General features: G+C 38.3%; 1 protein-coding gene across 2 annotated transcripts in view; it reads right to left on the bottom strand.

Annotated features, from left to right (window-relative positions):
* Positions 1-27107, bottom strand: part of eIF2D (eukaryotic translation initiation factor 2D) — a 256632-nt gene that overhangs the window by 54676 nt on the left and 174849 nt on the right. For both annotated transcript variants that reach the window (XM_014359242.2, XM_089597809.1), the window contains exon 6: positions 24378-24582. In XM_014359242.2, the coding sequence (XP_014214728.2) occupies positions 24378-24582 (205 nt within the window). The remainder of the gene's footprint in view (positions 1-24377; positions 24583-27107) is intronic.

Below are 27107 nucleotides of genomic sequence, written 5' to 3'. Positions count from 1 at the left end.
AATACATGTTCCGGCAGCCCAAAGTACGCTATAAACTTATCTGTTATCGCTCTTACCGTTTCTTCGGCTATTGCTCTCTTCACAGGTGCGAGAACTATAAATTTAGTGAGCCAGTCTTGTATAGATAAAATATGTGTATACCAATTTGCTGAGGGTTTACTGATGGGCTCGTAGAAATCTATAGAGATGTTTTCGATCGGTCTACTCGGTGTGTCGGTGATGAGCATTGCTTGTTTTATTTTAATTCGGACGAGTTTTTTCGTTTAGCATGATGTACATCCCAGGATGACTTGTCTTACATCTGGGCGCATGTTTCTCCAATAGTAGTCTTTGGCGATTCTGTTCTGTTTTATTCATTCCTCTATGTCCGCCTATTGCCATTTCATGGTATTCTCTAATGATTTTGAATCTTTGATCTGCTAGTGAGATTACCAGAGTGTTCGTGTACAGTACTGCTGCTAGTCTAATATCTTCGAATATTTCCTCAAAGGTATCGACAAAGTATCCCAATATGGTTAGATTGAGAATCGCTAGATCCCTAACACTTCCAATCGTTTTTATTTTGTTTGCTACTCTACCTCTTTAAGAGCCTTAATACATTTTTTAATGTTTAATTTAGGCACCGATTCTTCAAAATGTCGCTTCACATACATGTGCATGATTTTTATTCTCCTTGCATTCATTATTTTAGTTTCTCCTACGCTTCTTTCTTCGTTATTCATGCATGTTGGATTAATGTATCCCCTCTCGTGCAGCGCATCTATGACCTCTGTATTGGGTACTACCTTTGTTATCGTCATAAACGCTAGATTGTCTAAGTACTTAAATGTGTGGCCCTCGATCCTGTTGAGTTTTTGTAATAGGGGTAGATCTTCCCCCTCTTTTAGTGCCTATGGTGGCGTTGCCGTTGGTGGGCATGTTCTGCACACTCTATATTTTTCCACGATGGTTAGTGTATGACTGTACAGGCTTTCTTTCCGCTTCTTGTTTTGCATAGCACGTCATTCAACTTGTTAGCTTACTCTCTTTCTTCCTCTGATGTACTTGTATTGCTGTCGTCATCGCTCTTTTGCTGTCTGTTCTCTCCCTGTTTTTCAGTATGCCTACTTGTTTCCACTGATCGTTCAGGAGTGTCTTGCTGCTTTTCTTGATGACCTTCGTCCTCTTTTCCCTGGTTGCCTCTGTCGACTCTTTCGGTTAGCTCCGACCCGTGCTTAAACTTCTTACTTCTCTCACTACTGCTGTGGTCTCTTTTTGGGGTTCCTACTTCGACTCACGTTCTGTATTTATCACGCCAGAACCTTGTCTAAGAGGCGTATAATGTGCATTTCCACTTACACCTTCTAAATGTAAATGGACAAATTAACCTTTTGCCATAGCAATTTAATAAGTGTAAATGTAATGTTCATTACTCATTGCAAACTGTACACTGTGACGTGGGAAACCGACGTCACGGTAGGAAGGTATGTCGTAGTAACAGACAAGAGGAGAGGAGGCACTATGCACACCAACACTACCCCACCCACGGCCCTTGTACCGACCTATCCCTTTACTTATTCCTACTATAGGCAGCACTGCCAGCCCTTGACTATGTGCCACGGCGGGTGTATGTGCGCACCGACGCATACAGAGGCAGGTACCTACAGTATCAGGGAGCACGAATCGGCAGGGCGACAAGAAAGGCACTCTTCGTCTCGTCTGTTTCCCGCCGAGACGTATTATCCGAGGGCTTCGCAGCATTATATAGTTCTACGGGTGTGTTCGCTAGATACGACTGTGTGCTATACCGAGCGGCCATCAGAGGCGCACAACAACGGCTACCTGTTGGATACCCAGACTGCCACAACGACCTTTACACAGACGTTGTCAAGAACTACTGGGTTCGAGTGCCAACCTCTGCTCGTCGGACCTCCCGGTGCCCGAGGATAGTGCTACAGAGATACCCCTGCTGTAGCAAAATAACGGTAGGCCTATTTCCTATTTATCCCATCCCTACCAGACAAGCATTGTGCCGAGCAGCAACTGCCAGACCTGCACCTGCAGGGCTAAGGTTGTATAGAGTCAGGACAAGTCGGATAGTCGGGCAGAGTGTACATTGTATAGAAATAATAAGTTTTGAGTTATTAATAAATGTTAATCTCGCCCATGTATGTATACTGATTGCCAGCTATCTCTCCTATCCACTTAGCCCTATAGTAAGTCATAATAAAGAATAATTTTATATGTGCCGTGTCTTGCTGCTGACTGCAAGGTGAGCAAGGCACGACACATCACATGGCGCTCACCTAATTGTACAGGCAATTGCTCGGCGCAGTGCTTTAAGCGGCCATTTTGTGTGCGCGCCGTATGCCTAGGCAGGTAGGTTAGCTTACGTGCACTGCCTGGCCTCTGTGATTATTTTACATGTATATATAGGGGATATGATCGCCTGCTGTATCGCTACATAAATTCTAATGGCAAGCTGTGTTTATAATATACAATAATAAATATGCAATTGTGATGCACAGAGTGTGTAATATGTAAGTATCTATTGTGTTTGAAAATTTTATTGTCTGTTGGTCATTCGTTTTTGCACTACCATTTTGCCCTTGCTTGCGCGCAATAAAATAATAATAAAGTATCTTCCTTTTATTTTGAGGCGTGACCTTGTACGGTATTAATAGTCATAATACAATGTAAATGGTGTATAGGGTATAGTTTCTAAGACACGAAGTAAAAGTTCGATAGTAGGATAAATACAGTGTTTGCATTCGTATAGCAGATTACTAGTACGAAAATACGGTATTTTGAAAAACTTGTTAGAATAGAGCCCTACAGTAACCTTACAGTATAAACAAAGTGCTATAAACGTACAGTATACTCTCTATCGTCCGGCTTTATTTTGGGTAACCTCTAGTACAACGTACACAGAAACATGACGGTTTCACTAGAGGACTTGGAATTTTCCTTTAGTGCAAGCGTGACCGGGGGGGACGAACTGCAGGCATCAAGCCATGAGACGATAACAAGAGTAATCGCAGATATTATTAACAGTTTACGGACGGGGAAATATTTCAATATTTAATATTATTAGGATTGAGAAGTAATGGGACCGTAATAGAAGCTAGGGATCGGTTGCAGCGTTTTTTAAATAGAAAATACATAGGACCAACAGTTAATACATGGAACAAAGACATAGACGAAATTACGCAAATAGATCGAAATAATTCGGCCATGGAGCTTTTGGACACAGCGGAAAGGCCGAAACGCCGCGAAACCAGATTCGTACCTAACGAATCATCGACGACGAACACTAGCGTGGCCGATGGTGATCACGCCAACACCTCGACAGCCGCACCTCGGCAATTTTGTGAAGTTGTAAGCGAGCAAGTGCGTCATGGTCTCGATAACGCAAAAGCAGTAGATTGATGTAGAAGTAGCAAAGGTTGATGCACACATACGAGGAATCGCAATTCTACAGAAGCTCATACGAATGGCCTAAAGAAGATGCAATTCGAAATCTCACGAATAGACCGTCCAACGTGTTGGCGGCAAATCTGTTACTTAACTCTGGGGCTAACTAGGCACCCACGATGGGGGCAAGCGGGGCTCCTAGAGAAAATACAGGGGCAGAAGTAGGACGGGGTGACGAGGCGACTTTGGAACTCGGTAACAACGGCCACCCAGGAGATTTCGGAGCCGCGAACATGGTAAATAGTGATGCGAGCAGACGTCGGGTAACATGGTCAAACGAAAATCCTACAAATGACCATCGGGAAGCCCCAACAACTGGTATGTACGGGTATAACACACAACGGGGATACCGTGGCACACTTCGCCATGTACAGGGAAGAGGCGGTCATAATCCCGCGGGGGCGTCCCAAATGCCTAACATACCCCATTACAGTTCGAATATACTCCAAGCGCACTTAACTATCCATTCGTATAATCCTGGCATTCCACCGCAACAGAACGTACCTCTGCACTAGCTTAGACATCACGCGAGTATACAACTACCAACAACAGATAGCATCAGCCCACCGCGGGTGGAAATACAAAGCCACAACACGCGTAACTTCCCTGCGAACGAACAACATTCCAACCCAGGAACCCAAAATACTTACCGTTCAGCCTTGAGTAGCGATTTCATACAAAGGGGGGAGAGGGGTTTCCATATAAATGCTATACATGGACCACAGGGGTCGCCAGGAACAAACGCACAAATGTCAACACACCAACGCGAATCAAAAATTAGGTGCGAAAGATATACGCTAGACCTTTTGGCTCGCTGGAATGTAGAATTTCGTGGACGCGCTAAAGATGACCCGGAAGATTTTTTGACGCGGTTGTGGGAATACGTGACAACATACAACTTATCGTTAGAAGATTTGTTAAGAGTGTTACCAGCAGTGTTTGACGCGGAAACCAATAAGTGGTTCCGGCGAGAAAAATACCACTGGCGCACGATAGGGAGATTTATCACTGCTTTTCAGTTGCAGTATGGAATATACGACTTGCAGGGTAGGGTACACAAAGAAGCTGAAAAACGCACACAGGAACCGCATGAAAATATTGCCAGATATCTGTCAAATCTGCGAACCCTAATGGATAAGATTTACCCACCCTTGCCGCTCTACGAACAAATTAATCTAGCGAACATGAACCTTCACCCATACTATCGCGGGAGGATCCCCAGAGCGCAAATAGGCAGCTTTAATGACTGTCTGCTGTTAGGCAAGAATATGGAATTAACCCAACAGCAAGACAGAGAATATCGGCGACCTCCACCACCAGAGAACTGTTTGTTTTTGGCAACATCATTTGTTTCCCGAAAACAATCTACGTCGTAGAGAGTTGCTGCAGTGGAATCTACCCCTAGCGCTGGTGATAGCGCAGAACTGCAGCTGGTAAAAGCGTAAACCACCACAACGGCCACTACAGTAGTCGAAGAGGATAAAACGGCAAAGCAGCATAAAACTGTGCAACAGCAGCTTGAAGAAATGCTAGCTCCGTTAAAAGATATGATTCTAGCAAAAAGGCGCCAAAACGCACAAGCATCAGCCTCTAAAGAAAAAAAATCAGCCGTCTATAACACGAAAAATACGGGTGAAAATGCAGCTACAGAAAATAAAGACCTTTCATGTATTATTTGCCGAAATGTTGGACACTGGCGTAATGATTGCCCCTACCGGGAATATTATACCAAATGTGGCAAGGTAGGGGACAAGCGTTATAAGTGCCCTAAATGTAATACGGAGAGGCCGGGAAACGCCAGAAGAGGGGGGCAATAGGAGTCGGTGCCACCTCACCGGAGCAAGCCGAGACTCCATACATACTAGTAACTACAGTAATAAGCAACAAGGAAAACAGCGAACGACAAGAACTTTTTAAAATTGGTTCAGCAATAAAACTTGCAATACTGACATATTTAACATGGCTAGCAAGTACTCTAGGCGTGGCACAAATATGTAGTAGGCGGCAAGTATGTTGGCTGGGAAATTTGTTACAAGTAGCTCTGTTAAACTTTTGAAATTATTGGATAGGTACTACCACCGCCTTAATACGCTGGACAACCGGAGTGATGGAAAAAATCAGTTTCATAACCGACCATGTGCACAGTAAGGGCCTAGGTGCTGATGAAGGAAAAAGAAACACCCATTACCGAAGCAACGGACGGAAGGAGCGGCCGGAGCCGAGTTTTCTACCGTCCACCGAAAACGTAGTATCCACCACGGGTCGAGGACTTGGGTGGGGGACACATGGAACTGGAAAAGTGATAAAGGTTTTGGCGTTGGCCAAAAACCCACGTCACTATTTACTACTTGATGTCGCAGGTATTACAACACAGGCACTCGTGGATAGCGGTGCGGTAGATTGATATTTAGGAAAAGGAATAACTAGGTGGCTGAAAAATTTCCAACCCTGCCGTGCTACGATTTCTGTTGCTAACGGAAAGATACTGCCAGTTTAAGGAACCATAGATGTTTGGACAAACGACCAAGACACTGACATTGGGATTAGTGAACGAGTTGGAGTACGAAGCCATTTTTGGGATAGATTTCCTGAAAAGGTTCCAAGTTATCGTAGATTACGATAAGGATGTATGGTGTACTCCTACAAGTCCATGGCATACGTTCAAGGGCAAGAAGAGCGATCAGGAATGCCCAACAGTGGTCGCTGCTACGGGAAGATTGATTACGATGACTTCTTCCGAAGAACAAGAGTTAGTAAAAATCCTCGATAAACTGATCGTTCCTCGCCCGGAAAAGCTTGGCATTACCACCGTAGCCAAACATAGCATAGACATCCAAGGCCACCCTCCAATTAAACAACGTCCCCGACATTACGCGCCTAAAGTCCTACAGATTGCATACCATGAGATAGATCGGCTGTTGCACGAGAAAATCATCGAGGAATCCAAAAGCGCGTGGTGTAGCTGCCCACTTCTAGCACCAAAAGCCAACGGGAAATTTCGATTTTGTATAGATTACTGAAAATTGAACGAAATTACGCGAAAAAACGCTTATCCCATGCGACTCATGGACGATTTGTTGGACAAACTGCGCCGAGCCAGGTACATATAAAAAATCGACCTTAGTGAGGCCTATCATCAAATCCTTTTAGATGAAAACAGCAAGGAATACACAGCCTTTGCTGTACCTGGTAGAGGGTTGTATCAAAATGTGCGCATGCCCTACGGACTGACCAACGCCCCAGCAACATTCCAGACCATCATGGATCAGATTATTAAACCGTAGTGGGAACCCTACGTTTACACGTACATGGACGATATAATAATTGTCACTAAAACGTTCAAAGATCACCTTAAGTGGTTGAAGACTGTTTTGAGGGCACTTAAGGAGACAAACCTCGTGATTAACCGCGAAAAATCAGAATTCGGATGTGGAAAAGTTAAGTACCTTAGGTACGTGGTGGACGGGAAAAGACTTAGGGCAGATGTTGACAAAGTCCAGCCAATCTTAGAAAACCCCGCACCCACCAACCTTTAAACAACTTAAGAGATTCATAAGAATGATTGGATGGTATTCCAGGTTTATCCCCGATCTCACCAAAAAGAAATCGCCCCTAACGAAGCTAATGTCCAAAGACATGAAATGGCAATGTACTGAGGAGCAGCAGTCAGCCTTTGAGAGCCTCAAGCAAGCCCTGACCGAAGCCCCGGTCCTATCGAGGCCTGACTTTACGCAACCGTTCGTCCTACAAACAGACGCCAGTGACTATGCTGTGGCCACAGTGTTAACCCAAACCCTTGAAGGTGAAGAACACCCGATATGTTATGTCAGTCGCACACTAAGCAAGCCGGAGCGTAATTACACCGTGACTGAGAAGGAGTGTTTGGCTGTGTTGTGGACTGTAGATCGATTAAAGGGATATTTGCAGGGGGAACGGGTAACAGTAATTACTGACCACAGCAGCCTGTTATGGCTCAATAGATTGAAGGACCCAGTAGGAGGATTGGCTTGGTGGAACACTGCATTGCAGGCATACGACTTGGAGTTTGTCCACAGGAAAGGAAAACTACATCAAGTTCCAGATGCCCTATCCCGTGCCCAAGAAAATTCAGTCGCAATAATTACGCCCGATATCGAGCAAGTACGCGATGAATGGTTCTTGAAGCGAGTCAAGGGGGTGCAGACGGTTCCACGGAAATTTGCAAATTAGAAACATGAGAACAGAGCCATTTTCTTCCACAAATCAAACCCTATCGTTAGCTCAACGATGGAGGACCTCAATGAATGGAAAATCGTCCTACCAAAGGAACACCGCGTCCAGACACTACACGATGCCCACGATGCTCCCCACGCAGGTCATCTAGGTGTGGAGAAAACTTATGCTCGCTTCGCCGATTATTACTATTGGCCCGGGTATTTCCAAGATATAGTCCAATATTTCCGGGAATGTCAAGATTGCCAACAACGAAAAGTCCTACAGAAAGCTCCTGCCGGTTTCATGGGGGAACGAATTACTGAACAACCATAGATGGAAAAATGGACACAAATACCTACTGATTATTCGAGACCTATTTATTAAGTATGTCGAGTTAAGAGCACTCCGAAAAGCAGATAGTAAAAGCATCCGAAAAGTGGTAGAGGAACTATTATGAAACCGATGGGGAAAGCCAAAATACATCTTAACTGACAACGGTACGGAGTTTGTCAACAGGAAACTAAAGGAAATGTGCGAAATCAATGGCGTCGAACACTCGACCTTTCCACCATATCACGCCCAAGCTAATCCAGCAGAGCGCGTGATTCGCACTTTAAACTCGATGATAAACTCGTTTCTAGATAAGGATCACCGGTTGTGGGATGCACACTTGCAGGAGTTCGCATTCGCAATAAATACGATGGAGCAAGCATCCACAAAATTGACTCCAGCGTTCCTAAACTTCCGTCGGAATTCACCACCAATAGCACTTCCGAACCATGACACGCCAGAAGCGTCGTTAGATCTAACGGATACAACATTGTGGGCAGATAGGATTAGCCACCTAGACATGATTAGGGATTGGGTAGTGAAGCACCTCGAATCAGCGCGAGAGAAGCAGGCAAAATATTACAATCGGGAGCGAAGGGCAGAATCATTTATGTTGGGAGACAGTGTGATGCAAAGAAATCACGTACTATCCTCGGGACCCAAGGATTTGCCGCGAAACTCGCGCCCAAATTTGGAGGTCCCTGTATAGTAACTCAATTGCTCTCGGACGAAGTAGTGGAAGTGAGGGACAACGCGACAGGAAAATTAGTAAAAACTCATATTAATGACCTCAAGCGGTACACCCCCCCATGCCAGTTGGCTGACAATGAATATAAAGTGAGCTATATCCCTACCGATACCAATCATGAGAGGGCAAAGAATCCGGCGCCAACCAACCGGGTGCAAGGCCTGGGCAGATGCGTCGAGGCGAGGACGGGATTCCCGGCTCGACGACCTGTATTGCGAGCCAAGCAAAGAGGAGCGGAGACGACCAGGCGTGGTCACCCACCAAGCACGATTAGCCATCCAATCAAGGCCACCAGCGAAGAGGAGACCACAACCCAGGGTACCGACTCAAGCCGACGGCCAGTTACGAGGTCTCGGGGCCGAGGGGCCACCCACACCAAGGGAGATCAGTGAGCCACCGGCACCAGTGAGGGAGGCGGATGTGGTTCCCCCCCCAGGGTATAACTTGCCACCACTGATTCCGATTCAGGCCCCCACAAGAAACACGGCACGCCAGATACGTCCCGATCCGGAGCCGGTGGGCCAACTAAACCCCGAGATGATAGACCAGCTCTTGGAGATCACCAGCACCCTGGCGGAGAAACCTCGGTCAGTGGCCAATCCACCAATCCCAAATGAAGGATTTATTTTTTATTATTTCTACGAACTTCTGTCATTTTCTATTATTATGTATTTTTTCTTTCATTCTCGATATTGTATAATATTTTGTAGTAAATGCAGTCCTTTGACCTGAAGATAAAGGCTTGACAATTTACTTACCCACACAAAGGAAAAAGTAAAAAAACAAATGACTAACTAAAAACGAGCAGATAATCAACTAGCGCATCAGGCAGATCTATATGCTTATTCTAATTACGGAGGGAACGGCGGCATACGTTTTTTTCCATACACGTCAATAAAACACTTTACTGTTTCCAGCCATCCCGTCTATTTCCTAATTTCTTACTGCAGCTTGATGGTTTCCTTCGTCTTGTTACCAGCCAAGGTGTTGGCTGAGATTGGGCACGGGGAGGTACCGAAGGGCAGGTAAGTAAAATTGTAAAGTACGAATAGCACTATGGCATTTATGGGAGGAGTAGGGAAGAGCCCTTACGGCTCTGACCAATCAAAAAGGACGAAGTTATTTTTTTTGTCGTTTCGTAAAATTAAAAATTTACTTATTTACGTAATTTGCTATTTCTAAAAAAAAAAAGAGTCTTTTTGTTCAAGTTGTGCAACTTTTAATTTATTGCCACAGTCAATTTTTTATTTTTGTGTCCGATAATACGACATCCCTCGATACCAGGCATCGTATGTTACTTTTAAGTTTATTATAAGCGCAAACGAGTGCACCTGCGTATAAAACTATCCGACAGTGGGAAAGTGGTAATAACTAGTGCTTTAGACTGACACCGCACAAAACACCGCAACAATACACCGCTTATTACACTGATAAAGCCGCCAATGTAGGCCGACCAGTATTTCCTGCCGAATCCTAAAGAAGTAGACAATCTGCGATACTAATACGCAAACCGATACTCCACACCAATTCACACACCCGTTCTCATAGGGTATTTAGCGTCAACAATTGCTCACCCCTTAGGACTAGCGGAAAAATCAGGGTGAAGCCAAGGTTTGTGAAGGGGGGGTTTGTGACGTGGAAAACCGACGTCAAGGTAGGAAAGTATGTCGTAGTAACAGACAAAAGGAGAGGCGGCACTATGCACACCAACACTACCCCACCCACGGCCCTTGTACCGACCTATCCCTTCACTTATCCCTACTATAGGCAGTACTGCCAGCCCTTGACTGTGTGCCGCGGCGGGTGTGTGTGCGCACCGACGCATACAGAGGCAGGTACCTACAGTATCAGGGAGCACGAATCGGCAGGGCGACAAGAAAGTTCCTACCGTAGACAAGCATTGAGCCGAGCAGCAACTGCTGGACCTGCACCTGCAGGGCTAAGGTCGTATGGAATCAGGGCAAGTCGGATAGTTGGACAGAGTGTACACTGTATAGAAATGATAAGTTTTGAGTTATTAATAAATGCAAATAAATGCTTAAAAGTTAATCTCGCTCATGTATGTATACTGATTGCCAGCTATCTCTCCTATCCGCTTAGAATAATTTTAAATGTGCCGTGTCTTGCTGCTGACTGCAAAGTAAGCAAGACACGACACATCACAACACAAATACTTTCCCTGAATTCTTGCGAGAACAGAAAAGTACAATCACTGTTCTCGTACATTGTTGGTGACTTAAAAATATTTTTTGTTTTTTCCAGCTCTCTGCATTTTTGTAATAAATTAGAGTTGCGCACAATTATCCATAACTAATTAGTTGGGATATTGAGTTTGTATTACCATATACAGCTGTGAAACAAACAGTTCCCGGGTAGATCCGACGGTATTTTTAATATTTTTGACACGGTAATACTAGGTTGTGCGCATTAACAAGTTTCCTTTCGTACTTTGTCTTTTTAATATTCCAGCCACTTATGTAGGGGTGCAACTTTCTTTAACTGGTCATTGCGTTTGTTTCATACCACGTTCTCATTTTTCTCTGACTGAGCCATACCCCCCCCCCCCCATTATGTGCATTTTTGCTTACTACTGCTCTTGTCTATAGCGCTGCATCTTTTATTGTTAATATTTTGCTAGGCTCTCACGTATCTATCTCCATTCCCGGTCTGACTTCTACGTGAGTGTATGACTGTGTTGGGTTCGTCCTCGCTCTCTGTTTCGCATAGCGCGTCATTTAACTCGTTGGCTTGTTCTTCTTCTCCCTCTACTGTACTTTCATTGCTGTCATCGTCGCTGCTTGTTTGCTCTCCCCGTTTTTCCGTATGCTAACTTGTATCTGCTCCTTTTCTGAATTACTTTTGTCCTCCTTCCCTCGCTTGTCTCTTTCCACTCTCTTGTCTAGTTCGGATCCATGCTTACGCTCCTCACTTCCTTTACTACTGCTTCGGTATTTTTGGGGCTCTGTCCCTGACTTATGTTCTGTATTTGTCGCACTAGAAACTTGTATAAGAGGCATATAATATGCATTTTACCTATGCCTTCTAGATGTAAATGGCCAAATTCACCGTTTGTCATAGCAATGTAATGAGTGTAAATATAATTTTCATTGGTTAGTGCTAAATGTACACAAATATTTTTCTTAAATTCTTGAGAGAACACATGAGTACAATCGTCGTTTACATACCTCGTTTGTGACTCCAAAATTTCCTTTGTTTCTTTCAGCTCTCTTCATTTTTGTGATAGATTAGAATTCCGCAGAATTGTTCGTAACTCGGCAGTTGAGATGTCGACTTCGTACAACCATAGAAGGCTGTGGAATGAACAGTTTCCGGGTGGGTCGGATGGTATTTCCGATATTTTTATCAGAGTGCTACTAGGTTGTGCTCATTTACAAGTTTCTCTTCGCATTTTGTCCTTTAAATAATCTAACCATTTATCTGGGGGTGCGACTTCTAAGTGATCATTGCGTTCGTCTCGTACCGTGTTCTCACTTTCCTCCAACTGGACCTTGTTTGCCCCGTCATAAGTGTTTTTATTTTCATCTGCTGACGTGTGTAACGCTGCTTTCTCTGTTGTTATTATCTCACGAGGTTCTTACATATTTATTCTCATTTTCGGTCTGCCTTCTACGTCTCGCTTTTTAATGTTTATCGTTACTAGAGCCCGTAGTTCGTCGGATCTTCCCTCTCATAAATCGTATATGTTCGGCTCTTCTTGTTCATTTGTTGAAAGTTCCTTCACTTGTTTTATGCTTTCTTCCTTTCGTTCTGTAGTAGTTTCCTGTTCCTCTGTAATTACTTCCTGATTTTTGCTAGTAACGTTATGTAATAGTGTATCACAATTAGCTATTATTATTTCTCTCGACAGAATTGTCGTCAGTTGTGTAGTTGAAAAACGCGGTTTCTGTCTATACAAAGTGTCAAGTTGTCATTTACGTGTCTTCCGTAATTTTTCTCTTCGTGCTAGTATTGCTGGCGTACTTGTGGCAGTTATTCCCTTTTGAAAGCCTGGCTTTCTCTTGATGTAGCCCAATTTTCTGTCTGCTGTCCCCTGCGAAATTAATTCTCCTTTTTCTGCAACCTCTCGTACTTTTCCCTCGTTTTGATTCCTTAGTGATTGCTGCAGCGGCGAATTGTTTTTGTTAGGATCCTCTGATTCAGAGTCCACATCGCCGTTTTCTTGACCTTCTGTACTCATATCCGAACCTTTTTCGCTATTCTCGCCCCGATATCGTGTTCTTTTTCGTGTTGTACCGTTCGAGTTTTCTGAGTCGGTGCCATAAATTTTTATTTTCTTCAGGTTGCCTGGAATTTTTTTCTTACGAGTTGCCTGTACTTTAAATATGCGCACCGGTGGTCCGTCGGTATCGGCCAGTTCTTCATTCTTTTGTTCGTCTGCTTGCTGGTATAGCTCTTGGTGTGGCCGTTCGGGATTCACTTTCCCCTCTTTTAGTATTGGATTTTGCGATAATGCATCTGGTGGTCCGTTGTTTACGCCCAGGCGGTATATAACTTCGAAATCATACCCTCTCAGTTCCGCTTTGAGCCTGTTAAAACGAATGTCTGGTTTTTTTTAGATGAGTGAAAGTGCTTCAGCGGCTCGTTGTCTGTAATCACCGTAAATTTGCGCCCGTATAAATATGGTCTAAATTGCTCCTTTGCAAATACGATCACCAATAACTCTTTGTCGTATGTCAGGTAGCAAAGTTCACTCCCTTTAAGGCAGCGAGATGCGTACTCACACGGTCTATCTTTTCCGATCTCTCCCTGACTAAGGATCGCTCCAATCGCGAAATTTGACGCATCTGTCGAGACGATAAAGGGTTTTTTTAAGTCTGGGGCAACGAGTACTTGTCCGCTACATAGTATTTCAATAAGAGTTTTGAATGCGTTTTCTTCGTTGTCACTCCACGTAAATTTTGTGCCCTTTTTTAATAGCATAGATAATGGTCGGGCTAACTTCGCAAAGCCTTCTATGAATCGCCTATAATATCCGGAAAATCCCAAAAATTATTTAATCTTTTTTGCATTTGTCGGACGTGGGTATTTTTGGCTGTTTCTATCTTCTTAGGATAGGTATTTATTTGTCCATTACCAACAATATGGCACAACACCTTTGCTTCCCTCTTCAAAAATTAGTACTTCTTGGGTTCGATTGTCAAGTTTGCGTCTGCTCATCGTTTCAATAATTTAGTAAATCGCTCCCCATGCTCTTTAAGATTGGTTGCAAAAACCATTATGTCATCAAGATACACTTCAACCTCATGACTTTGCAAGCCTGCGAGTGCTAGCGCAATTGCCCTTAAAAAGCGTTCGGCGAGTCTTTACACCCCATGGGCATTCTTTTGTATTGGTAATGCCCGTCCGGCCCCGAAAATGCCGTTTTGTGCGCGTCATCTTCGTGCACTTCAACTTGAAAAAATCCTAACTTAAGGTCAACTACTGTAATGTACTCTTACTCTTTTTTCGTTGTTTGGCCCCAGTTGTTTTGCTACAATCCAAGTGTTTGAGCTGTACGGGGAGGTAGATGGTTCCACTATCCTCTGCTCTAGCATTTTCTTTAGTTCTGTCTTCATTTGGTCTCTGATCGAAGGTGGGTATCTATACCTCTTTGCAACTATTGGTTTATCTGTTGTCGTCTTTATTCGGTGTTTGACAAAACGCGTTGCTTTCAGAGGTTCTCCGTCAAGGCCAAATACGTAAGGGTTTAACTCGGCCAGTCTTATCACATGCTCTATTTCTTCATCGTTGCAGCCAGCTGTGTCTACGAGTTGCATTATTCCATCCACCCGTTTCAGTTTCCCCAGCTCCTCTTCATCCCTCGCAAAATTTTTTGTTTTTTTTTCTATCATCGTTTATTTCTCCATTAAATAACATCATCACTGCTTTCCCCAAACTCTCAACATTGTCCTCTTCAAAGTCTAAGTGCTTCCGGTAAATTTCTTCGTATTTTAGCAGCTCCAGTTCCAGAACAGGCACATATTTCATCTTATCACTCATATTAATACATTCTGCAACTATTTTTCCGTTAACATTACTCGCTATAAAGTTCCCAAATAATATTCCCTCCTCTATCTCTTGGAGGGGTATCCAGCCATATTCTGCTTCATTCTTGCTTTTTATTATTCGCGCATAAATTATTTGTCTCGATTTCTCAGGTATTTTAAAACACTCAGGCTTTAACAGTGGTATCTCTACATCTTCTAATTTAATTATATTCTCGGCGGCGGTTGTCTGGCTCCGATATCGCTTAAAAGTATCCCACCCTATGATTCCTTCCGCGTCAATAGGGAAGTCATGCGGGACAACATGTAATGTGCACTTCAGCCCTACCAGCTCTCAATACGATATATGTTATGTTCAGGTCCTAATATTTGGTCCCTTTCACCTAGCTGCAGCAGCTTGAGAGAGAACAGACGGGCGAGAGAGTTTCCCTACTTTCTGTGCTCGCTCAAATTAATGACACTTATCCTCTCCTTAAGACGCTGTTCTCTCTGAGCTCTGCTGTTTCCTGTTTTCAACCGACTCGTCGAGTTTTTGCGTTATGAGTCACTGATTTTTCCCCCTGTTCTCAAATTCTTTTATCACGTGAATCGTTTTCCCAACAAAAATTCTGCTTATTTAATGCGTTTCAAGTATATTTTATCGCTCGATTTATGTTTTGCGTTTGAGAAAAAACACTAAAAGAGGAAGCAAACGAAATAATACATTTATTGATATGATATATATAAATATGGTGGAATAATATATATATATTTCTATATATATATATATACTAGTGGGGCTAACGCCCCCCTGCGCGCACTGCGCTCCAACCCCCCAACTTTTAAATATTTTATAGGAAATACATTTTCATAATTCTTGTGTATTTATTCTTATTTATTCTTAACTTTTTCAGTTACACAGTAAAGTAATTGTTGGAAAATTATAACACCACGTCAAATTTTTAGTGGGAATTTGTGATTCCTAATGATTTGTAATGATTTGTAATCACAGCTTGGTTTGAATTAAATAAAGTAGATGATTTTGCAAAAACATTAAAATATGTTAACATTCCAGAACATTACATTTTTGACAATAAACTTAAAATTTGGAAAAAAAGGAAAATTATACTGAAAAATATTGCTGTCGGTAAATTAAACATAGTATCTCCAAAAGATCATGAACGCTTTTTTTTTAAATTTATTTTCAAAATATTACATGGGGCTACATCGTTTAAAGACGTTAAAAAATATAATGGAAAAACATATAAAAATTTCAGGGATACTGCAATTGCAATGGGTTTAATAGAACATAATTCTGAAATCGACATTATTTTTAAAGAAGCCATAACAATTATGTTTCCATACCAGTTAAGACAATTTTTTGCTTGGTTTTTAATTTCAGAAAACATTCAAGGAGATAAAATATGAAATGAATATAAAAAATATTTTACGGAAGACTTCGATAATGATGATAATAATTGTGTTCTTCTACATATTAATCAAATTTTGGTATCAAAAGGTGAATCATGTGAGTCTTTGAGTTTACCGACACCAACTATTAGCAACTATATAAATAATTGCAATATTGAGGAAATATCTTCCAGCAAAAAAATGTTCGATATAATGTACACAAATTTAAATGAAGATCAAAGAAAAATTTTTAAAACTATTTGTGAACAAGATGAAAACGTACATTTCATAGATGGTCCTGGTAGATCCGGAATAACCTTCTTATATAAGACACTAGTTTATTACTTTATTTCTAGAGGTAAAAATGTTTTTTCAATGGCTTGGACAGGAGTTGCATCTGTATTACTACAAAAAGGTATGACCAGTCATAGAACTTTCCGTTTACCTTTATATTTAGATAGTATTGAGAGTGTATTTTTAGAATTTGAAACTGAAAAAAAAAATTAAGGAAAGTTGATTTAATAATATCAGACGAGGCTTCTATGATTCCAAAAAAAGCTCTAGAAATTGTTGATAGAACGTTGAGAGACTTGTGTAATACAAAACTTTGCTTTGGTGATAAATTAATAGTATGAGGAGGAGATTTTTGACAAATCCGTCCAGTTATAAAAAACGGTAATAGAACCATAATAATAGAAGAAACCATTAAATCATGATTTTTATAAAACTTCTTCAAAATTTTAAGATTACAAAATAATATCCGTTGTAGTAATAACGAATTTTCAAAATTATTGTTAAGAATTGGAGAAGGGTACATAGAAACATTCAACATTTCTAAATCCTGGATAACAGATGATGTCTGTACTAAAATATTTGGTAATTACAGCAACTGTTTTGACAATAACGTGATACTTACTTTACGTAATGAATATACTTTTTTTTTAAACAATAAGATTTGAAGTAAATTACATGGGGAAACTAAAACTTATTACAGCATCGATACTGCAACATATAAAGGTGTTGATAAATCAGATAATAATATTTATAAAAATTTTCCCGTAGAAATGTTAAACAACATTCGTGAAGGCTTGCCACCTCATGAACTTAAATTAAAAATACGTACAATAGTAATGTTAATTCGAAATTTGAGTATATCAGACGGATTATGCAACGGCACACGATTGCGAATTACTAAATTACTGAAGTATAACGTATAAGGTGAAATAGTAAAGGGAAAAAAAATTGGTAATAAATTTTTTATTCCAAGAATTACATTAAATACTGAAAATGCTTCATCATTACCTTTTATTTTATAGAGAAAACAATTCTCATTAGTTGTAGCATTTGCTATGACTATGAATAAGTCTCAAGGTCAAAGTTTTGATAGTGTGGGATTATACTTAAAAAAAACCTTTATGTTCTCATGGTCAATTATATGTGGCTTTATCAAGATGCAAAAATAAAACTGGAATTTTTGTTTAAGTCGATAGAGAAAACAGTTTCGAGATTGAAAATATAGTTTGGAAAAAAATTCTTGAATGTAATAATGTATCTAATATTCATAACATGATTCAATTATTATTAGTTATTATTTTTCTATGCATAGGTAAAATTTATTAATTAATAATTCATATCATAAATGTATATCGTGTTTATCTATTGTACCAATTTCAGCATTAATTTAAAACAGAATAGAAATGGACGTAAGTCTTCGTGGTTTAATCAGGCTTTATAAGATGACTTTTAAAGTGATGCGAAACTTTCATTGTTTATATTGATGATACTCTAAATTTAACTTAAGTTTATGTACGTAAAAAGAAGAATTGTGTATTAAAGGACTGTATAAGTGATGATGATATAATAAGTATGCGCACTAATATATGTGTATATATTATTTGGTTTCAAGATATTGTTAACTCCATATAAGTTGGTTTTTAAACGTACTTAGTTATATAACGTACAGTGAATGTGGGATGTTTTGAGAAAAAATACTATACAATATTTCCATGTGATTTGGTAGGAATGTGGTAATAGACTTTAACACATTGACAGGGCTGGCAAAATGCAACAGTACAAAATGCTAACAAAAAAAGTCAGCCCACGAAAAACCTTATGCTTACAAAGAAACCAAGGAATCCAGTAAATCGAAGTACAATTGATTGTATTTAAGTTTAGCTGATTATAGTATTGTGCAGTAATCTGTAACTATTTGATTAAATGTTAAAACATACATTGTTATTATCTCATGAAGCCATACGTGGTTAAACCCCCTGGCTTGAATAAAGACTTATACCATACTTCTTTACTATTCATATAATATTTTGTGGGGGGTCGGTGGGGGGGGGGGGGCGGTGGGAGGCTGTGAAGGGTTTTGAGAAAAACTACGATATGTCAAAATAAGCTAGAAAATAACGGATTTTTACCTTATATTGTGGGGGGTTAGTGGGGGGGCAAAAGGGAGGCAGTGGGGGGTTTGTGTGGAATGCCTCACTGAGTTTAATATATAATATAGGAAGAGATATATATATATATATATATATATATATATATATATATGTATAGGATAAAAGAATAAAAATCCAACGCTCTCATCTCTATCTAATTAGTGCCTCTCCTATTTTGCCTTGGGAGTAAGGGATACAATTAATTTTACTAAATATGTACTCACGTGCTAGTCGATATGCACACTAATAGGAATAAAATTTTTGGGATCATTTTCCTTGCCTTTTGTCTTCTTGATCCTGTGATTATCAGGAATCGTTACCCTAGTCCTGTTGGCTTCCGGGCTGCTGTAACCGCTGCTTGTAAACTGCTACTCTTGCCTCTGGTTGAATCCTCGGCTCTTGATTCCAAATCTTTGTGTTTTCGCGGCACTGCACTACGTGTGCTTCTCGGCGGAATTTTTGTAACGCGTAAAATAAAAGAAAAGAAAAAAAATTTCGACTCTTACCAGACCCCATACTTAGCACTAAAACTGTTACGTAGGGAAGATATTGGTAAGGAGGTGCTTCGTGAAAATGATCAGCACTTATTATTTCAAGGATCTTTATTCAAGATACCGTCATCATAGGCAAGATAGCGCGTGTGTTCCCTTCAAAGGCTCGTCGTGTACTCCCCCGATAGACTCTTTCCTTGCTCGCGCTTCCCTTCCCTTGGCCCTAGGGCCCCTTGATATGAGGTTTGAGGAGAGGGAGCGTAGAGTCTCACCTATACTATCGTACGTTACATAACTGATTATGTAATTTTTTTACATTTTTCAAAATTTTTATGATTAAAAAAAAATTTTTGTGAAAATTTAATGGTTTGAGCACCTTCCATTATCAATGGTCGATATGTAGAAAAGGAAACAGCAATTTGTTGGAGGTGAATGTGAGAAACAAATACAACTCAGTATGTTATTTTTTTTATTAATGAATATTTAGCGACGTTACGCTGGCCGATATGTTAGCTTCATCGGGCTAAAGCTACATGGAGAAATAAATTACTGGAATTTTTACCGTAAAAGCAACTGTAAAACTGTGACACTGCGACAGTTACTATACTTTTTACCGCAGTTTAAGGGTAATTTTTATCTCAGTAAAATTTGTCTTAAAAAGACCATAACTTTTACCATTAAAGCAACTGTAATTTTTACTTAGCTGTTAAGGTAAAGCTAGGGTCACGTGGTACCGAGGAGAAGCTATAGGACAGAGCAGATGTCTGCTGTAGCGGCTTAACCTACAAGTTGACACGTCTTTTGTTTGTACAAGCGATATAAATAACGGTAAATAATTACAGTGTAAATATTTTATCCAACAAGAAAAGCAATTTTGTCTGCTTAGAAATATTCTTTGCTTCCTGCTAAATAAAAATCAAACCCAGACGCAATAAAAGTCAATAGCGTAGAAACACCTGTCTGTTAATTATTGTTAGAAAATTTGCCTGTGCCAGGATACGGACTTGAGTGATTGTATTGCCTCATACTCTGTAAATACATCTAAAGGCAATAACTTCATTGTAAGAAACGTAATAATAAATAAAACTGTGTTCATCAATAAATTTCTATTACAATATTTTCATTTTAACAGCTGAATATGTTAGTGAATAATACAAACGTGAGTATGGGTGTTGTTTTTCTTACAAATTTTTCATTATTAACACTGCTGATAAATACCAACATAAGACGTGTCAATTTGCAGGTAAAGCAGTTGCAGCAGATGTCTGCTCTGTCTTATAGTTTCTCATTTGCACTACGTGACCCTAGCTTTACCTTAACAGCTGAGTAAAAATTACAGTTGCTTCACGGTAAAAATTATAGTCTTTTTGAGAAAAATGTTACTGGGGTAAAAATTACCCTTAAAATACGATAAAAAGTATAGTGACTGTCGCAGTTTCACATTTTGCTTACTTACAGTTGCTCTTGCGGTAAAAATTACGGTTATTTATTTCTCCGTGTAAAAATACAAAAAACTACCTATTTTAGATGAATATTAACATTTAAATTGACAAAATTCGCAAGTATAATACATTTAAGATTTGTTTAGTTATTTCGAGAACCACATGTTCTCTCGTCGGCGAATAAATATAAACTGTTGATCGAGCTGTATGAACCCGCACGGAGAAAGATAAGCACGACAAACAGAAACCGAGTAGGAAAGGAGGGTGATGAGCTCGTGCTACAGGTGTTTAAGTTTCTTCAATAGTAAAAAGTATGTACGATTAAGCAAACATGTGTCTTCCTGTTTATTAATACTAGGTTTATTATGCTTTATGTGTATCATTTTAGATATCATTTTTTTGAGGTAGTTGGATTCTCTGTCTAAAATTTTTTATACTGTCCCAATCAAACGTGTGATTATATTGAAGTTCGTGAGAATGAACTACTGATCCTACATTTTTATTATTTTTGTGTTCGTTAGTCCAGAATTTTAAGGTTCGTTTTGTTTTGCCCGTATGAGAAGCTGGACATCCGGGATGTTTACAGTTGAATCTGTAGATGACGTTGATTTCGTCCCAGTTTTTGGTCTTATCTTTCTCTAATTTAACAATTTTTTCAAGTTTTTTGTTAATAATAGGATAAGTAAAAATGTTGTAGTCTTTCAATAGTGTCAATATCTTGTTGTAGCTGTTTTTTGCATATGGTAGACCTATTTTACTAGAAGATATTATAGGTGTTGAAACATTTTTATTTTTTGTTTTTCAGATGTATTTTGTTTGTCCAATCTACGTTTTATGTTTTTATTAATAAGCTCTATGGCATAATCATTCTGTAGTAGTAACTTTTTAACTTTTGTGATATTTGCTTTGTGAAAGTCTCTACTTGATAGTAATACAGCTCGATCTAATAAATTAAAAACTATGTTTCTTTTTAAGCCTATTGGATGATCTGAAAAGTAATTTAGCATTTGTCCGGAAGAGGTAGATTTTTGAAACCAATTAAATTCAAGATGATTGTTTTTTCTTAAAATGGTTAAATCTTAAAAGTTGATTTTTCCGTCTATTTCTACTTCATGTGTAAATTGTAACAAGTGATGATATGAATTGAAAATATTTTGTACAGAATCTATGTATTTTTTTTTTATACAGAGTATTATATCGTCGACATAGTGGAAGTAGAAAGCAGGACTGTGATTAAATTGTTCTTTTAATGAATTCAAACAATATCAGTTTCCAAATCATCCATTACAAGATCGGCAAATAAGGGAGAAATTGGAGAGCCTATAGGCGTACGGAAGATTTGTTTATAGAAATAATTATTGAATAAGAAGAAAAAATCGTCGAATAAAAATTGTGTGCATTTTCTAATTTTTTCTGTGGGTATTTTTGAGTTCTGTAAGATGGTACAAGTTCTTTTGTCTATACTTTTAAGTACAAGATCAACGGGGATATTAGTGAATAAGGAGCTGACGTCCAAAGAAACTAATCGATATTTATGGCTAACCAAAATATTTTTTGATTTGTTTTTTTGTTTAAAGCTGTTGTTTACGTGAGATTTTGGTGTTATAATACAATTATTTGATTCATTATAAATTATTTTTGCGACAAAATATGTAGGACTATAAATGAGAGAAACTATTCGACGGATTAGAACGTTTTCTTTATGAATTTTCTGAAGCCCGTAACATTTGGCTATTTTTGTATCTGTGAGAGTCAAGGCATTGTTATGACATGTCTTGAAAAGAAAGCATGCTTGCTCAATCGTACATACTTTCCACTATTAAAGAAACTTAAACACCTGTAGCGCGAGTTTATTACCCTCCTTTCCTACTCGGTTTCTGTTTGTCGTGCTAATCTTTCTCCGTGCGGGCTCATACAGCTCGATCGACAGTTCATATTTCTTCGCCGACGAGAGAACATGCGGTTCTTGAAATAACTAAGCAAATCTTAAATGTATTGTACTTGCGAATTTTTTCAATTTAAATGTTAATATTTGTCTAAAATAGGTAATCCTTGTTGTCAACCTTCGTAAGTGTTACATCGTTTGTGTGTTTCTCACAAAAGTGCGTTTTTTGTATCTTTAGCTTCAACCTGATGAGGCTGGCGTACCGGCCACCGAAACGTCGCCAAATATACATGAATAAACATGAATAAGAAAAATGTAATACTGAGATGTATTTGTTCTCCATATACGCCTCTAACAGATCGCCGTTTTCTTTTTACATATCGACCAAAAAAATTTTGTAATAATACAATAATTGACTTTTATTACGTTTTTTTCTTTCACAATTTTTCCTTTGTGATTAATGTGATTTTCTGACTTGAGGACGTTTATCTCATTGTTAATAAGGGAAAACGTTCAGCTCAAAATTCAGAGAGGTGGGAGGAGCCCAAGTTTATGCAGTAATGGTGGAAATTATTTCTTTGATATGGATGTTGTACAGATCAATCTCGCTAAAAATTGAAACAAGAGAAAGCTTTAAAAAGTTATGGTAATCTTTATTAATTGACAGCGTTTTACATTTGATTTTCAAAGGAAGAATGACGCAGAATCGCTTGGGGATCTATTTAAATAAAGCAAGAGTTGTCATATCAACTATTAACAATAACTTTCGAACTAACAGACCAATTGTGGCCTCCGTCCATGAATGAGCAAAGCTCACTTCACCCCGTGCTTTCCAAACTCTTTGAATTGCACAACTGCTAATTCGAGGGAAAGAGTAGCACCCGCGGATGATCTCTGTGGCCACTGTAGCGTAGCCTAGCACACTTACTCTCCTTTACGTTCAGTGTGCTTAATTTGATTGTTAGCTTACTTAAAGAAATTAAAGAATACAAATAGATCGACAATAACAATGATTTGATAAAAAACAAGATAAAAATAACGAGAAAAGATGTACTTACGTACGAGCTTTTACGCGTATTAAGAAAAAAAAAAAACTTATAGATCTATTTGAAAATGAAGTAGGTTTATCTTATGGTAATGTTTCAAACCAAAATTGGGAGGTTGATACAGCTCTTATAAATGTTATTTTAAATGATTTTTCCAGAAGGTTATATGTTAAATTGCAAATATTTTAAATTAAACGTGTGAAAAAGGGTACAGTTGAACGATCTGCTATTTTTCAAGGGTATTTCTTATTTTTTCAGGAAGTTATTTCGAAAGCATCCGAAGATTCGATGACAGAGCATAGTCTTGTACTGGCCAGCAACTATATTGTTTATATCGTATTGTGCCATTTAACATTGTTTATAATTGTTCTGTTATAAGATATAAAAATATTTCCTAAAACCACACCCAACTAACGTAGGTATACTTATTCCAACGATAATTGCACCATCTTTATACACAATATCGTTTCATAGGCGGTAAATTTATATTGATCATTATATTATCTGCCAAATAATTTTATAGAAGTACAACTTCTTTCTTGGGTACCCAAGCACCCACTGCTTAAACTACAAAAAAATTTTAAAAGACAAAAAATAGAAAATAGCACAAAGGTGAGCTAATAATGCAATGTAAGCTGTATATAATACTATATATTCATTGGTAAGCGCAGCGTCACCAAGGCTTGTAGCAATAGATTCATTGTAGTAATAAATTCCCATAGGACTGTATGCACTCAGGGTGAGTATTTCTTACTTTAGCTTTAAATGCATGCAGAATTATTTAATATAACTCAACTTAAAGAACACTTTGTATCAAACATTACATAAAGTAGTACTTCAAATCAACGTAGGCTGAAAATAAGTACTTGTTTTTATAGAAATGATGAAAAATTAACTTATAAATTATGCATAGGATGTGACAAATTATACATTTTATTGTACTAACGTACCTTTTTGTTACTACAACGAGTAGCTACAGTAATCTCGATCGGTGCCAGTTTTCCACTATGTAATATCTTGGTATCTGCTACTGTAATTTCATGTGTATAAGTCATTTTACCAATAAATTTATTAATACCATCTTCCATTGTAATGCTGTATTGATTTTCTTTCGTACGCAATATATTGGCGAGTAGTGGATTTATTTTCAATATTCTAGAATGAGATAATTAACGTTCTTTATAATTAATTTTTAGTTTACTGAAAGTAAATTATTTAACATTAGTTGGGGGTTTGAGAAAAAGAAGCGAATACAAGCTATAAAATGTGTTAAAGGTTTAACTTGTACTTTTGTGCAGTTCTAGTATATGAAAATATGTCAAACAACAATTTGTAAGCATTTTTCAATAATTTCTAACTACATTTATTGGGTAGACAAGCATGATATTATCTTAAACACGTTTTTTTATGGTAAAATAGTATTAAACATAAAAATTAATGCTTTCCATTATACTTATAAGTTATACATGTATCGTTTCCATAGCTCACAAAAATACGATACAGGTGTTAATTTAAAGATAATCTTATGAATGCACTATATCTTCGGTATGTTGTGGGATTATGCTCATTTTGTATCCTTTTTTCATGACATACATTCAAAAATTTTACCCTTGTTTATTAAAAAAATGCAAAGTACACTAGCTTTAGACATATGTGTAAAATCACAAGTGTGGTTTGTGTAGATAAGCGTATCTATTTTATACCATAAATCGCCAATATTTTTATATTTCATCGATGAATATCAGTCAACGATCTAAATTGTTAGGAAATATTTTAAAAAATCATCAATGTATTTGAAAAATTACTCAGCATTATGATGATTCAGAAAATTTATTTCATGCACGTAACAAGAAAAAGTATATAAAATTATATATTGTAATATTGTTCGTAGTACTCTATGCCAAGTAACATGATCAGTCAAATTTTTGGTCAAAATAAATGAGAATCAGTAATATTCTGTGGTACGGTTCTTCATAATTTTGAGCTAAAAGCTTTGTGACTGGTGTCAGTGACTGTTTAGAAATTAAAATTTTCATAATGGTATATTTATAAAAGTCTTCGTTAACAGAGATGATAAGGACTAAGACTTAGACCAGTAGAATTGTAAAAACCCCACAGCGAATCACCTAACTCGGATTCACAAGTTCTGCCGATGTGTTCTTCTAACTTAAGGTGATCGGCTAGAAATAAACAGTTCCTTATATCCTTCGTAGATAATGCTAGAAGTAATATAATATGTGTTTATCTATTCTAAAAGAATAACTATCACGTGACTGTCGACAGAATACGCCGTGATCTGATTGGTTGTGAGGGATGAAAGGCGGTAAATTTAAATGTACATATGAGATTAAGTAGACAAGCGCTGGCTACATCTAGCGCCGTACAGGCTAATCGAGGTCATTTTATTCGTTTGAGCTTAGATTTATTGTTAAAATTTAATCATTCAATTTAGATGAAATAATTATTAGAAATATGTTTAATCAAAAAAGTTTGGGGGATTGGCGCGTGGAGCGCCCTAGTAATCATAAAAGATACGTTCGCACCACTTTTTAAAAATAATTTTATAAAATAACGTTACAAAGCAAACTTAATGCATAAGCAAAACAATTACACTGCCTATTTTGTTTTTCAAACTGGTAAATGAACTTAATGTTATTGAGTAGGAAGTAAATATAGAAGCGTATAAATAATTGAACATCCATTTTGCGAAATCACCATAGTTTTATGCTGATGTTGTACAGAAAACATACACATTCAAAGTAATAAGTTTTTAAGAGATGAATTGAAGGAAAGTATTGTGTTTTACTTGTTACCGATAGAAAAACCTACCCGATATCATGCAACACTATCAGTGTAACCGTTATTAGGACCAACGCCGTAAAAAACAGTAGAATAAAAAGAAATGCTCTTTATGAGAAAGTGATGTGACAGTTATTATAATTGCATTTAAACGAAAATTCACTGTAAGGAGTGTAAGAAATATGCATCAGTTGAGTTTTATCCTGACTCAAAGAATTCGAAAACTAAGATTACTTAACATCATCATGCAGAAAAAGCTTTATAAAAATACCAATAAATTGATAGTTGGGTGGGTTATTCCAATGACTTCTCTTTGATCTCACTGAGCTGAAAAAATTTTCTAGGTGCTCTGAAGAATTCTTTTGCATTAGTAAATACCCTCCATGTAACTTTATTACATGGTGGTGCAGACTAAGATTGTTACATAATGAAGTAAATACTCCAATAAAACTAGCTTTTCTTTAATAATTGGTCTTCGGTTTTTTTATCTAACAATCGCGTGAAAGTTGATGTGCTGACTTTTGATTTTTTCGATATGCAACAAGATATTTAGATACTTCTAAGAAGTTGAATATCCATTCTTCGTACAAATCAAAAGCTCCTAAATCATTCCTTATCAGTTTCATGACGTGACATCCACAAAGAATAAGGTACACAAGTTCATTATTCAGTGGATTAATCACGTACTTTGCTGTATCGTCATCTATAAGTTATCATAGTACCTACAAAATTTCATATTGTAACATTTGATTTCAAATTTTTAAATGTCTCAGATGTTACAGTTATGCTAGTTAGATAAAATGCAATAAGCTTTTGCTTTATATTGTAGCTCTCTTTTCACCACTCAAGAAGTTAACAAAATAGTAAGACATTAAAATTTA

The sequence above is a fragment of the Copidosoma floridanum genome, unplaced genomic scaffold, assembly GCF_036245765.1.
Source record: "Copidosoma floridanum isolate Cflo_tuat_1 unplaced genomic scaffold, Cflo_Japanese_pri ptg000040l, whole genome shotgun sequence".
In the NCBI taxonomy this organism is placed as follows: Eukaryota; Metazoa; Arthropoda; class Insecta; order Hymenoptera; family Encyrtidae; genus Copidosoma; species Copidosoma floridanum.
Note: the sequence above shows the minus strand (reverse complement) of the source record. Positions and strands in the feature narration are given on the sequence as shown.